The sequence below is a fragment of the Anas acuta genome, chromosome 3 (assembly GCF_963932015.1).
Source record: "Anas acuta chromosome 3, bAnaAcu1.1, whole genome shotgun sequence".
Lineage (NCBI taxonomy): Eukaryota > Metazoa > Chordata > Aves > Anseriformes > Anatidae > Anas > Anas acuta.
This window is the reverse complement of record NC_088981.1, coordinates 50,151,604-50,167,410: the sequence shown is the minus strand read 5'-3', so window position 1 is coordinate 50,167,410 and position 15,807 is coordinate 50,151,604. Positions and strand designations below refer to the sequence as shown.

Sequence of the window (15,807 nt, the reverse complement as noted above, 5' to 3'; positions counted from 1 at the left end):
GTGAATGCTGAAACCCTGACAAAACAGCAGAAAAACACACAACTGGGGGAAAAGAAGAAAGTAACATTTCACTGATTTCACTGCACAAAGTGAATAAAGGTTGTGGTATGACCTGTAAATCTGCTCCTGTGTCAGTCATTCAATTGCTCATACTCATACAGAAGGCTACCCCAAGGCCTCTGTCACTGACTTTGTGTCAACTACAACAAACTGTTTTTTTGTTGTTTTGTTTTTCCCCCCCTCACATTAGCTGTAATAAACAAAAACAAAACAAACACAGCCTACAGAATACCTACCTGCCTGTTGCAAGACCTGCAAGAAGTCTATGAAAATTTGAGGTCTTGGTGCAAGAAAAACTGCAGAAGAGCATAGACAGCTACTTAAAAAAGAAAAAAGCCAGTCCACCAGGTTACCCGGAGAAAAATAAGTCTTTGCAAGAATATGGTAAAATTCCAAACTGTGATTTAAAAAGTGCATTAGCCTTACTCCTAGTGACCCTGAGTTGGGTCAGTGCATCTGCAGGGAGACACAGAACAGACACATTTATTTTTACATGACGTGCCCAGCAGGGAAAGCGTTTCCTACAGCTTACACTTTTGTAGACTTAACACAGAAGAGATATGTCTGAGGCTTGAGAAATTTAATCATGATTCATCTGTGAATTGCATCTCCACATTACTGTTTTTTTCAGCTGTGTCCTGAACTGTAGGATGGGTTTCAGAGTGTTCAATATGCATCAGGTCAGGTCCTTGGCCATGGTCAAAACATGCTCAGCACTCCCCAGGAGGGGATTTATGCAAGTGTCTCAAGGCTTTCTTTTGCCTCACTTCTGCATGCACACAGATTACTGTAGTACCTATGAAGTCTGCAGTCCCCAGGGGCAGCACAGTTACGCTCGGCTCCCATGTCCAGTAGTCAACTAGCAGCGGAAACAGAGTAGACCCAGGTGTCTGTGCCCTGCAGACATCAGATGTGTAGGGACAGACAGGAGAGGGGCTGCTGTACATCAAGAAAGTATGTTCTCCTCTCAAAATCGGTGCTGTAACAGTGATCAAGAGCAGGTATTTGTTTGATAAGGGAAGATGAGGGAAGATGACTTGTCAAGAATAAATTACAACAAATTAACCTAATCTCCTTACCAAACAGCAAAATGGAAATAAGTAGATGTCTTACATCTTGACTTCAAGAAGCCTTTCAATACAATTTCACTGGACATTTGTACTCATGAACTAGGGAAGCATAGTCAAACACAATTAACAACTATAAATATGTTTGCAAAATTATGCCTCCAAACCACATAAGACAAAAATTTGAAGAGTTATAATTGAGAAGCTTTACAGAAGCTGTCCTCAGTAGAGCAATAATTTTTATTTTTAGTATCAATTTGGATGGTGAAAAGGAGAATATTTTGATAACAGTGGGATATATTCAACTGGTTGGAGCGTTAATGCACAGGAGGCCAGGCTTAGAATTTGCAGTGGTCTTAAACTGGAGAGAGCCAAGTTATACAAGCACATTCTTCATCAGGGACAACAGCAGGAAAACACAACCGAACATGTATCATTACGTACGCAAATAATGGGAATAATTGGACTGCATTACTAACCACAGGGCCTGCTGTAGATCCAAGGCATGAGCCAGCAATATCATAGCATTACAAAAGGTTAACAGCCAGACCGTGACAAACAAACCCAGTTATAAACTGCAAAGACAAAATAACTAGCACTCTGCTCAACACCAGCAAGACCCCAGCTGGGACACCTCATCCAAATCACTTCAGACCCATGAGTGAAAGGGACAGAAGGGGCCAACTTCAAAAAATAAAAACAAGCCTAGAAGAGGGAGATGAATAACACATTAATCATTACTTTATTAATTAACAAACTATTAATTATGAGAGATGGTTAGGACTTGCAGTACTCTCAATTAGCTAAACCTTACCACCATCAGAAAAGAAAAAGGTATTCTCCATGGTCCAAGAAGACATAGCAAGAAGTAAACTAGAATTGTGGCATGGAAGATTTAGGTCAAATACTAAGGAAAAAAATCTTAATGCTAAAGACAACTTAACACTAGAAAAGGATTAATAACTAAGATTAAGATCACCAGTAACACAACCTCTGTAAAGTTAGACAACAGCTTGTCAATCAGTATTTTTAAAAGCCAGCTAATGCTTGAGAAAAAACTCGCATCGTTATTTCACCTCTATTCAGAGGCTTAAAACCATTTGTACAAGTATTTCGACAACGAATTACTAAGGGTTGGTACTTCCAATTCGGCAAAGAGAAGAAGAATGTTTAACTCACAGCATGGACCTGGTGTAATGTGAGCAAAAAAAAAGATTTTTTAATTTATTTTTTCATAATTTCAGCAATCTCAGTTTAGTCAAACCATAGAAATGTTGAAGGGAAACACACGGAAAACTGCCGCAATAATTTCACTGCTTTTTCTGCTCTTTAGAGATATACACTTGGTTCAGTTCCATGCAGCAATACCACTTTGTACGGTGGAAGAAAAAAGCTTGCAAAAAACTGCAGGAGTCTTTTTCTAAACATATTCTTCAGCTGCAAGCTGTCTAAACAACATCCAGAGCTGTGATTTAAACATGAACCTATTTAAAAAAAAAAAAAAAGTGCTTTTCTCTTCCAACCTCTTGAATTTAAAAGACACTATTTGGAAACCCAAGGTCTAAGTATTCTTTATGCAGAGTTTTGGGAATTCAAAACAAACAAACAAACAAACAAAACACACACACACACCCTTAAGAGTGTCATTTCCAATACTTTTTTAGTTCCTATTCCCTCCCCCCCTTTCAATTTCCAGGCAGACAAAGCTGTCTACATGGGCAACAGCAATGGGCTCACAGGGTCTAGGAGCTCATGTGTTTATCAGGAAAGAGAGCAGAAACCAGAGATTCCAAAGGAGCATGTTGGCAGACAGCCAGTAACTTCTCTGATCATATTACGTTAAATGAAAAAAAAAAAAAAAAAAAAGGAAAGGAAATTAGTTACAATGCCTGCCAAATTTCCACCTTCAGGATTGACAGAACATGTAAATAAAGCAGTCTCCAAACAAATCCCACCATTTCACCCAAATCAGACAGTGATCTCTGCCTTCGGGTACATAGCTGTAAAATAACATGATACAAATTCTGTCTAAAGACCTTTTTCTCAACCTAGCTGTTCTGATGTTTTCTGTACTACAGCTTATGTCTTATTTCCAAGTTTAGGTTCTCCATGGCAGTTTAACCCCAGTAAGACAACAACAATCAACATACAGGATTACTCTTAGATGTGCTAAAAGTCCTTCTGAGAGGACTATCCAGCATCACAGCACAACTATCAACTGTTTCTATTTACTACATTCTAAACATTTTCATATACCAAAAAGCTTCTTTCTTACTAATTATATTTTCTCTTTCTTTACTTCTGACCAAAGAAATGGAAAGTCAGCCAGGATTTCAGCACACAGTTTGACAGGCTATGGCTTATTTCACACATTTCCAGACCGGAAGAATGGGGAAGGAAGAGAAAGGAGAAAAAGAAAAAAAAAACGTAGAAAGAGGTATGTATCAATTTAACATTATATGGATAGTAAAAATACATTTGAAGAGCCACTAAGCTCAAGGCAAGGCAGAGACGAGAAACCATACTGATTATATTTTTGTATTTAGTGGTTAAAAAGACAGACTACAGATCCTGTGCAAAAACCTCTCTCATTTCCCAATAAAAATCAACACCAAGAGCTCCCCCAGCTTTCACAGCACAGGGCCAGAACCCACATACCCAACCACACCTACTGTACGTGTACTTTTGAAAAATCCTACTGTAGAAAATGCAAAGCATGTGCAAGACAAATCCAGTGCTGCTGACTGTTTACGAAACATTACAAAAGATCTAAAACTAAAACCCAAACATTCTCTGACAAGCTCTGTTGCACTGAAGCATGCTTATTTGCATTTAATGGCTGCCATACTTTCTCATAGCAGTTATTAATCAAACATCCTGAAGCATCGGTGATTAAGCACACAGCCATCATACAAAAGGGGACATTTGAAGCTCTTTAGATGAAGAAATCTCTCTCTGACAGTTATAGCTTAGTTATTAACACTTAAGAGCATTGTTTCTTTAGCACTGGCTAAAGCGAGTAGCATTGCAGTGAAGAACTAACATCAAAACTAAGGTTCACTTGTCACTTAGGGCTTAAAAATGAATGTATATAGAACAAGCAATACATTAAGGAATCCCCACACAAACCACATGCCCCTAAAGCCATGCAATATACACGCCATAAGTGTTGCTCTGTCTGCTTATTATTCATCGTCTCTCTGCTGTAATAGTTGGCAATAGATAATCACTGTTCAAGTACTTATCCAAAATAGTCTACAGAAAGTTTTTTTTTTTTTTTTTTTTTTTTTTTGTAAGTGCACCACTTTGCAAGTCAAACCAATACTAAAATAAAGAAGGATTGGTGAAGATCAATATGCTTTACATTCAAGATTTTTCTCTTTTATTGGTAGGAGCCAGAGAAGGAAAACAACACATAGCAAATATTAAAAAAAAAAAAAAAAAAAGATTATGGGAATGACTGTATAAAGGAGCAAACATTAGTGAAAACACCTGAATCACTCTGGAAGTTATTCTTATAAATACCACCTCTAGAACTGTAGAACAAAATTTAAGTTTCCTTCAGATCAAAATTTGAAAAAAAACATAATATCACCACTTCAATTAAAAATAGTACATCTTAAAAGTTTAAAGTTAGAAACTTATGAACTGAAAATCAGCAAGGATATGAAGTGCATACTCAAATTCAACTCCACATAATATGAAGAAAAAGGAAAAAAAAGAAGATTATGATATTAGGGCACGATAGGATGCTCTAGCTTCATAAAGGATGAAACTGTTTCTGTCCGATTGTACAGTAAATTCAAATTAGAGAAAGAAATCTTTCTGTAATAAACGTGACAAGAGAGGCAAAGCAAGAGAAAAATAAACTCTTGAATTCCGTCACCACTTTTGCCTTGAATTTAGTTGATATTCATTGCAAGAGCAAAGCTATTATTAAAAGGCTAGTGCTCATTTCCTTATCCACATAAGGAGCAGTGTGCACAGCACAAAGGAATTTCTGCCTTATTTTCCACATCTCGATCAATACTATTAACTATCACATCAGTTTCACCTACTTGAAGATCTATAAAGACACATTCTATAACAACAATTCATTCTCCTAGACAAATTTAGGCTGCTAGCAAAAACATCATACACATAGACAGGAAGGATGTACTGCAATCACTTATTTCCTGTTAGACACCATAGAAATTGATTTAATGAAGCTAGTGGTTGCATAGGCAGCTCTTTTTAATATATTTATGTTTAGAATATAAGTTCCCTTTTAAGTACGCTTCCAGTTTTGTGATGAAATAGCCCCTTGGGGCAACACCTGAAGCCTTTACAACTTCCTGCATAGGTGAAGCAATACCCCCTACTGAGGACTCATAAGAAAACCTCCCAATTTTGTAAGAGGCGTTTCAAAAAAAATGCACAGCACTCACACTATCACATACTTGCTACAATATGTTGATATTGTAGCAAGCCTGCTTCATCAAGAGAGTCAGGCTTCCTCTAATTATAATAAACTCTCTCTACTTTCATTGATAGAAGCTTTTCCAAACACATAAAACTTACTTACAGTAACTGGTACTACAGATGATGTAAACTCCCTTAGAAAAACATCCCCAAGTGATTAAGCCCTGGCCAGGGCACTACTCAAGATTTAAAAGCTTAAATGAGCTCAGGCCAGCAGCCTGGGAGTGCCCAGCAGCAGGCCAGGCTCAGCTGATGGTTGTTAGCAGTTAAGGCAGTTCCCTTCCTTCCCCCATCCAGCACTCATGTGCTTTTCTGTCAAAAAGAATAAAATCCTTTTTCCAGGAAATGACCCCATCAGGACTCAAAGAAATTGTTCAGGATGAGGGTGGTGAGGCCAGGCTGGATGGGGCTTTGGGCATCCTGGTCTGGTGGGAGGTGTCCCTACCCATGGCAGGGGTTTGGAATGAGATGGACTTTAAGGTCTCTTCTGACCCAAGCCATCTCTGATTCTAGTACTGAAGGGGTAAAAAGTATTTTTCCAACATCACTTCAAATGCTGAGTTGTTGTGACCACAAACATGGGGAACGAAGTCTACTTTTTAGGAGAATTTTACCTTAACCTTTGCTAGGGTTACTGATGTTACTTCTTAAAGAGGCACAGTATGATTAACTTCATATTCATTGTTCTTCATGTTTATTTTTGTTTGGTTTTGACTTTATTGTCAAAGTGACACACATTTTGTTCCTTCTAGTCACTGGCTGCACAAACTATGTCCTTCCTGTATGCAATTTTTAGACCCGGAAAGAGAACAACTAGTGGTAGCTTGTCAAACTTTCTCTTGCTCCTTCTATTCTAAAAGTTATAAAGCATTATTTTTACCACTGTGTAAATATCAAGTGTATGTGAAAATCTTTCCTCTGAAGTATTCTCTTGGCAAAGTCTTGTTTAGAAGTTATCATAGCAAAAGCCTAGTAACTTCTTTCACATAAAAATAACAAAGCAGGTGAGATGAATGTGACTTTTTTTTTCATCTTTCTTGGTATAATTTCAGTCACATTTCCTTTGCTTCTGCTTTTCCCCTTTATTTGAATGTTAACACCTATATAGGATAAAAATGAACAGACCTTCTTGCTTAGTAATTTCCATAGTTCTCTTTGTTAACCCATTAATTTTGTCAGAATGGCATTTTAAAATGAGAATTGTTTGTGAAGTTTGGTCTAAAATGAGAGTGAATGTAGTCTCAGAGCCAGAAATAGTCACTCACTCTTATCTTAGGTTAAATGTTATAGCCCAGGAACCAGCACATGAAGATGTAACAGGTCTTCACAAGGGCAAATTAGATTCTTGATGACTATTCTGGTACCTCCCATTCCCTAGCTATGGAAAAACCCTCACTAAACTAACAGTTGAATATTTAGGGGAGACCTTTACTACGAGGTATACAAAAGATCAGAGGTGTGTCTGTATACAGTTCTCTATATAATACAACACAAGCAGTTTTTAGTAGAACAGGTTTAAACAAAATTGCAAGAAAAGCATTTTGGCAAACACCACACAATCGGACTAGAATTAAGAAATGCTACAGTTCAGAGAGATTACTGAGATCACATGATAAGCACCCAAAAACTATGCCAACAATTGTTTTCAACATTTTTGCAGTGAACTCATAACTTTTGGTGAAACTACAGCTTTTTTTTTTTTTTTAAGTGATACATTCCATCTTGCTTCATAAAGACCAATTTGGTCTCACCTATTTTCTAAAGCTGTAACACCTACTCCTTTTCCCAGATCTCTGGGAACTCTCCCAAGTGGGAGAAAGCCTTTCTTCTCAGCAGAGCATGGAGGAGGCAAGGGAATGATCCAAATTACAGCCCAGCACTCTGGGACAGTGGGAAAGGGAGGTGGAATAAAACTCATGCAGAGCTTGGGATGGGATGGATAACTAACACAGCGCTCAGCATGGGATTGGAAGGGGACAAATCAAATGAGAAGACGGAGCATTGTCTCAAGCTGTACAAAAAGGGATTGCTGCCTCAGTTCTCTCTCTCCACCCAAATAGATCAGCGGTAACACTCCTCAGCTTTGTTGAGTGAATCTAGACTGGGGTGAAAATGGTTAGAGAGATCCAGGAAAAAGATGTACATTCTTGGGTGGGAAACACATCGCTCTTAAGGAAGAAGGTAGAGTGTCTTTAGGCAGATTTAGGATGATTTAGAAGTTGGACAGTGGGTAGCTCTGTGATGAGCAGAGGGCTTCTGGGGAAACTGGACTGGGAGGTGCGGAGCCCAAAGGACGGGAGCTTCCTAGTACAGAAGAGTCACTCCTGGCAAAAATCTCTACCCAAGATACACAGGCACTGATGCCAAATCTGCATGCACTCTTAGCTTTATTTAATTATTTGTTTGTTTTCTCTATGGAACATTGACTTATTGAGTGCATGGTCAGTTGGCCACTTAGCTAACCCTGGAATAAAAACTACTCGAGCTTTTCTTCATCCTGGATGGAAATAAAAGGCTTTTATTTTTGGCTTTTTAACTCTTTCCTGAATGACACAAAAATTACTGTGTGGTTTTTGAGGCACAGACATCAGAACTGGGCCTAATTTCCCCATCATGTTCCCACAGATGTCAAATGCAGAGTGAAAATACCACACCCCTGCTTCCAGAGTGTGGATGCCCAAGACCAACGCAATTCTTGGAGAAAAAAGAACTCATGGAAGACGTATGTTTGTACCCAGTTGTAAGTTTTATTTGATACACGCCATTTCTTTCTGATTTATAGTTGCTGACAGGACAACTGTAAACAACTGTTTACTTGATTGCAGCCAATATAGATGAGCATAGATTTCAGAGAATATTTACCAAACATTTATTCTAGTGTGAACCTGTGAGATCTACACTCAGAAGTCTGCCTTGCTGCTGTTCAAGCTGCTAATGGTGATATTTAAAGCCCTGAAAAAGTTCTGGTTTCTTTTTGCGTGCTACTGCTATATTTATCATTCTCATCTCACATCGTACTGTTCTCACCCATCACAACAATTACAGTTGGTAAGGGTGTGCTTGTTAGCTGATTTAAATTTGAACACTTCAAGCCAAACCCAGCATCAAATGAAATCCCTGGCAAAATCCTCACTGACTTCACTGGGAATGAGACCAACTGGAGGAGCAAGACTTCAGCGAGAGGCATGTATCACTGCAATTCACATACTGCTGAGCTCGTGAGAACAGGGACGAGGCATTATTTGAAGGCAGCTGCAGTTGTGTTTCATTTGACAAACCACTTCTCTTTTGTTTTGCAAAATATTAAGAGACTCTGCAAGTAGCAAAGCTAGCAGCCTCGATGACTCAGTGCAGACAGTTTTGGGCCAGCCTGGCTGCAGACTGGCAGTGTCGGGGAAGGTTCAGGCAATTCTCTGCTTCCTGATGCACAGCCATTCCTAAAATAACGCTGTGGTGCTAAACATATCTCTGCCATGTACGTTTAATAAATGACAATTCCTGCAGCGTGTACAAGCCACCGCGTTTGTCAAGATAAGTACATCAATATGAGATGTCATGTTAGCCTAGACAAAGAGATTGAACCAGATAGCTTTGTCAAACACAAAGCAAAGGGGCTCATTCAAACTGACAAAGGAAGAAACGTAAAAGTTACACCTACTGATCCAGCCTGAACATACTCCGTCCTCCCCTGCTTTGGAAGAATCTCAAGCCAGAAAGTGACCTCCTGTACTAAATTCCCTCCTAACTGGGAACAACAATACTCCTTTCACCTCAAACCCCTCTACCGCATTTTTTGGAAGTTCAATGATACCTGTCAGTATGTTTCAGATCATACATACATGTACTGTAGCGGATAAGGACTTTTCATAAATGACATATGCACACAGGGTATGTCTAACAGGCAAAAATAACAGGCATAACTAATTGTCATATATCCAAGCTACTATTTATTCCTTGATCACTTTTCTTACTTACGTATAGGGAAGTTTAAATTTAATTTTAAGGCACTGGTGAATGGCCCTGCACACACACACACAGAGTTCAGAATTTTCCTGAGAAAATTCAGTTCAGCTTCGCACCACTGAGCTCTGACTGAATCATGTCCCTGGGGGGAAGAAAAAGCCTTGTGGGAACTACAAGAGGCCAGGCATCTTTCTTTTGCCAGGGAGCTGTAAGTTTAGTTTCTCCTTCAAACGTAATGCCATTTGAAGGCTGGCTAAAGCATCCCCTTTACGCGCAGTTGATGCTGAGCGCAGGGGAAGGCAGCTCAGCCCAGCTTCCACTGAGCTCAGGACCCCACGCTCCACTTCACCCTTCCAGCACCCACCATGACCAGACCTGAGAAGACACACGGGGAAGTGAACACAACCCTAGAAAAAGAGAGAAAATACTAAAAGTGGATGCTATCCTCTCTTAGGACTCCACCTTTAATACACCCTAATGGGATTTTCCTTCCTCTCAAAACTGAGACATAATGAAACCCAGGAAAATTCGCATTCAACATTTCCAGAGGAGAGTGAATACACATTAAAATATTCAGGAATTATTCAAATGCAAATACAGCAGAGTGCTGTATTATTCATATTCTGCAATATCTTGCCTTAATGCTCTTTTGGGAGAAGACCTTTTCCAGTTTGTTTGTTTTTTTTCTGAGTTTAATAAATTGTGACTTTGAAACAACTGTCCAATATATGAGGTGTTGTATTTTCTTTAAAAGAAAACAGAGGTATGAAGTTAAAGGCAAATTCAGTGCTTCCTAATATAAAATACCTTTTCACTTCCTGAACATTGCCTGTAGCTTTGCTAATTTATTGCCATGAAAATATTGTTACTACTTAATGCACTAGTACTTTTGTCAATAGGCAGCTTTCCCCAAGGCATATTTGAGAACGCTCTGCTAATCAGGGTTGATGCAGTTATTCCAAAGCAGCCAGGTCTTTAGAAAAAGGTTCATGTTTAATTCCAGTATGGGTGAGTGTTGCCATTTCTTCAAAGCACAATATTTTTAATTCACCGAATTCATTTCTGTAGCTATCTGAAGCACTAACTAAATTATCCAGTCCCAGACTCAGTTTGAATCAGTATGTTTCAAAGAGTATTGCTGGCATCTTGCATCTTTACCTCTTTACATATGACTTATGCGAGATATTCCTCATTTTGTGATGGCAAGGATTAAACAAAGATTTAATCAAAAACACAAATCTGTGCTATACCATCAGCATGAAACATAAAAAAAACATGGTTGGATGTTTAAGTAGATACTCACTTGGATCCGACTTCTTACTTTTCTACATCTGCTTGAGCTCTTGAGATTATGACCTCAAATGCAGCTAAATTTTCAGTGTTTGTTTTCCAAGCATGCTGATAATCGTAAACAGCACAGTGAGTGACAATGAGGTCACATACAACATACACATGTCATACTACAGTTTTATTCTCTCTAATAAATATGGAAATCTACATCAGTATAACTTTATTGAGGCTACGCAAATCATCTTAATTGGTGTGGGAGCTTTTAATGCATGTATATTTTCAGTCATTTTTAATGTATTTGCAGTTCTCTGCAGATGAAAAATTGAATAAAGTTCCTCAAGAACAGGTCAGGCCATTTGTTTCAATTAGAAATAGTAATGAAATTCCAGTAAACTATTAAATGTCACTTAATCTGTATTCAAGATAAATAGAATACTTAATTTCTCTTGACATGTTCCACGACAAGGTACCCTACTCGTCTTTGTATTGACTAAAGTGGAGCTCCTCTGCTTTCCATGCCACAGTGACATTTAGTGACATTATTCCTGCTCGAACCGAGCATGGACATAATCTGGTTTGCAGACAGCCCACCAAGGTAAGAAGTGTGTCTGCATGGGGGTGAAGGCTCCACTGCCTTTGTTCTGGCTAGCTCAGGTCAGCACTGAGCTCCCCTTTGTTCATCTGAATGGGAAAGTTGGCATTTTGCTCATTTTGGTTTCCTTCTGCCATTGCACCCCCTAAATTCTACATGTCAGAAGAATAGCAATACTATTCCTACATCTGGCATAACAGATTCCCTAACTGAAGATAGAATTACAACCATCAATAAATATTTAAAAGCAGCTAGATGTTCTGGAATGAGGTACCACAAGCTCTTCTTTGAAGTGCACTGCAGCCCATCACCTCCACAAGAAGTTCCTCAGATTCAAGGGACTTGTAAGGAGATCTGACACAGCAGACTTGAAACCGAAACAGAAGACTTGGAGTATTAAGGAAGATTACCGTTGTGGAGAAAAAACTGGCCTCGGTAGAGTTCTTCTCAGTTACAGTTATGTTCCTTGGTTTACATTTGAAAAATATAAAAGATTCAATTTGAGGAAGTGAGGTCTTAGGTTCTAATTCTCCTGGAAATAATCAAGATGGCTTGCGATAATTCTCCATGTCTGAAGTCGCCCACACACATGGCTTGAATTCAAAGCCTGCACGTCTTTAAGAGATTTATATTAAGCTGCATTAAGTAGTTGTTACTCATTTTTTCTGAGTGCGATCAAGCTAAGTTAAACTAAAATTTACCTTGCCAATACATTTCTATCCCTCACACTGTGTGTTTTCCCCCTTCATCTGATAAAACAATGACAACATTGAAAGGAGACAGCAAAAAGATGGTTTTAACATCTCATCATCCACACCTAGTACTCATTTTTGGTGTTTTGACAAGCCTGAAGCTCAGGAAGCTAGCAAAAAGATGTAAACAAGGCGGAGGATCAGCACTTCTAGTTCTCAGGGACATTTTCAAATAAAACTCCAAAATTGTCTGAGAACTACATAACTGAATGCTTTAAGTATTCCTCAGGAAACAAGTAAAATACGTATGTAAATATACACATACAAATACACACAGGCATGCTCCTCTGTGTAATGCTCCGTTCATAGACATTGAAAGTCTACATGAAAAGATGACATTGTTCATGTAAGCCATGGAGTGAAGGAGAAGGCTGGTTAGGAGCTCAGCAGCAGAGATGCAAACAGATGTTCAATAGCTTGGTGCCTAGTTCCCTGCTCCACACCAGCTACATGACCATCTGTAGACAGATGTGTCTTTGGATAAATATATACAAAAACTTGGGATATACCTGAAGCTGATTCTTTAATCTTATGTGCAGAAGAGAACACATCCAGTTTCTTTAGACATGCAGAAGTCTGTACACTGCATATTCTATATAAAAACATATATATAATACAGGTTGCTGAAATTACAGCCACAGTTTTCTAAAGGACCTTTTTCTTCAAAAGAGGCACAATTACAATACAGTTCTTTCCCAAATGAAAGAATACAGTATTTATTTCTCGTGTTCTACAAAACATCCAATGAATAATGCACAGTGACGTGATCTTTTGGTATTCCCTTTAAGCCGTTTTTGAGATGGATTGCTACAGTGGGTGGCATTCACAAGAACACATGTTGAGCAACACACATTCAAATCTTGCCAGTTTTATGGTTTCTTACAACACGCTTCAATGTGAAGTGATTCACATTAAGAACATGGAGAAAGTTTTTCTATTACTGTAAAAAAAATGATGTTATATGCATTTATCGTCCAAAATAAACACATTGACACCACAAGCTGAAATAAAATAAGGAAATAAAGCTTAGTTCCTCTTTCTACCTCAAAATGTTACATTTACATTTAAACCCATTAAAGTTGAGTGACACTTTCCATGTAAGATGAGCTTGTCCTGACAGTTAACCCACATTACTATCAGACCCATCAAATTAAAACAAGGTGAGCTAAAGAAGAAATCAATGCCAAAGATTTTAATTTCCTTGATGTCACATGCTGGCATCTTAGGAATGTTATAATTCCTATAGAGTAGGTAGCAAAGAGAGAAGGTAGTGAAGTGAGAATGCAGGGAATTCCTTGGTAGGAAGGAATTGATGACTGTGAACATGCACAAAGCTGAAAGAAAGAAGTGAAACAGCTGTGAAGGTGGGAGATGCACTGCAGCAGCACTGATAAGCAAGAACTTTTATGGAAGTTTGTTTATATAAGACGTGTAATCGTAATTTCAGAACAATGTCGGTCCAATGACATATCACTTTAAAGGGAAAAAGATCTCTCTGAAATGACACAGTAGGTTTTGGAAGATGCTGTACTTAGACTCGATGTATACGTTCAAGGATGTCTTGGCCACCACCCTATCAGATTTGGTACATTGCCTCTGATCCATCTCAGATTGTCTCTTCCTGAAACATCTGTCATCAGTCAGAGGTTTCAGGAAGAAGTGAACAAAGAAATGTATCAAACCAGTCAACTGTGCTGTACTGGAGAAGTGACTAGTGGTCCTCTATTAAAAACAGGAGTCCTGAAACTTATTATCCTCTTAGCCTTATTATGAGCACCTCCACATTGAATTTCACCCATTGTTACCACATCCAGGTCCCCTGCTGCTGATGGTAATTCTCAGTTTTAATTCATCACAACCATAACCATTTCTAGAGACCCAGACCTGCAGACTTCCCTTTCACCTTACTTCCATGTCTTTTGGAAGTTTTTTTCCGAGGCAGAAAGTGCGCACAATTTCAAGGTCAACTGACAACTGCTCAGGTTTCCTGAAAAAACATTATCGAAAATATGGGCAACCTGGGTCATCAAACAACTTTCCGAAGCACTTCATTCTCAGCTCTGAAGCAAACATGCATTTTAATACCTTATTTTCTTTCACAAGTCATTTTCTCCTCCATGGCACTGCCCGTTTAATTCTATAGCTGTATTTGTCGTGCATATCTTATTTGCAGCAGGAAATCTACAGAAAACTTCAGACAAAACAATTTCTACCTTCTGGACCACATTAACCTTATGCTTTAACCTTTCCAGAAGATAAGAATTAGGTGAATGTCGGGGGTTTATCAAACTGGAATACGCTCTTCTGAGACCCGCACTTTTCCGGCCTTTCAGCAGGACATGTGTCCTGAACACCAGCTGACTCGTGCCCGGGGCGGCTGACACATGGTTTTGACATTCACCGCTCACTTCCATCCCCTAGTAAATAAACGTGGGCAACAGGAGCTGTTCCTCCAGCCACAAGGCTGATTCCTTCGGGAGCCACTTTGCCAGCAGGACCTGACACTAGCATACTACCTGTAAGGGCTGGTGAGAGCAGCTATCAACCCCCAACACAATGGAAAAGTTGCAGAAGGCAAAATAAATAAATAAAGCAGAAATAAAAATAACAAACACCCAAAGCATCTTGTAGGCGGTCCCGTCAATCCCTGCCTTCACACCCAAACCGGACCGGAGCCAAGGACCCGGTCAAAACCCCGAGGAGCGGTCTTACCTTGTTGGAGTAGGGGGGCTTGCTGAGGTTGATGCCGTCGCGGACGAGCTTGTCGCGGATCATGATCTTCAGCTTGAGCCGGGGGTAAGCCACCAGCCCCCCCCGGCCGGGGCGGTGCCGGGGGGCCGCCAACCCCGGCCCCGACGGGGGGCGGCCGGTGTCGGGGGGCGCGGGCGGCGGCTCCAGGGTGAAGTAGAGCCCCGCCGCCGTCTCGGCCGCCTCCTTGAGCCGCCTCACGGCTTCGTGGATCCGGCGGCGGTGCTGGGGCACGGCCACGCCGATGGCATCCAGGTCCGGGTCCCCGATCTGCTTGCACACCTCCAGGTCGTCGTAGCCGTTGTCGACGAAGGACTCGGCGTACTGGGGGAGCTGCAGGGTCTTCAGCCACTCGTACACGATGTTGGTGCACATGCTGGCTCCGCGGGGACGGCGACCTCAACTTTCAGCACCGGAGCCAGCCTCCCCCCGGCCGGAGGAAACAGAGACACGGCCAGGAGCCGCGCCGCGACTCGCGGGGCTCGGGAGCAAGGTCACGAAATGAACACTCACCGGGGGGGGGATGGAAAAAAAAAAAAAAAAAAAAAAAAAAAGCAAGCCACGAATCCCTAGAGCAGATCAGCGGGGCATCGGCAGCGCTGCCGAGCGAAGCCCTCCCGCTTCTTCCTCCTCCTCTGCTGCTGCCACCAAGCGCCGCCGCCCGCTGCCACCGGAGAGGGGAGGCTCGGGCGAGAGCGAAGCCAAGTGCGAGGGTGCATCCCCTAAAATCCCCAGCCGCTGCCGCACAACATCCACCCACTTTCTCTGGAAGTAATTCGCCGGCGCTGTCTATTTTTTTCTTTTTTTTCCCCCCTCTCTTCCTTCCAGCGTCGGTTTCTGTTCCAGCTCCCGTCTCACCTTCCCGTGCTCTGTC

At 40.5% G+C, this 15,807-nt stretch overlaps 1 protein-coding gene and 1 long non-coding RNA gene across 5 annotated transcripts in view; both read right to left on the bottom strand.

The window, feature by feature from the left end:
* Nucleotides 1–5,742, bottom strand: part of LOC137854066 (uncharacterized) — a 259,333-nt gene extending 253,591 nt beyond the window's left edge. The window contains exon 1 of the long non-coding RNA XR_011094940.1: nucleotides 5,692–5,742. This is a non-coding gene — a long non-coding RNA (uncharacterized lncRNA). The remainder of the gene's footprint in view (nucleotides 1–5,691) is intronic.
* The window catches only part of LOC137854064 (SAM and SH3 domain-containing protein 1-like), a 545,195-nt gene extending 529,741 nt beyond the window's left edge, over nucleotides 1–15,454 (bottom strand). For 2 of the 4 annotated variants that reach the window (XM_068677041.1, XM_068677042.1), the window contains exon 1: nucleotides 14,898–15,454. In XM_068677041.1, coding sequence (XP_068533142.1) covers nucleotides 14,898–15,308 — 411 coding nt within the window. In that variant the 5' untranslated portion in view covers nucleotides 15,309–15,454. The remainder of the gene's footprint in view (nucleotides 1–14,897) is intronic. The other 2 variants (XM_068677044.1, XM_068677047.1) reach the window with 2 other exon arrangements.
* Between the last annotated feature and the right edge of the window lie 353 nt (nucleotides 15,455–15,807).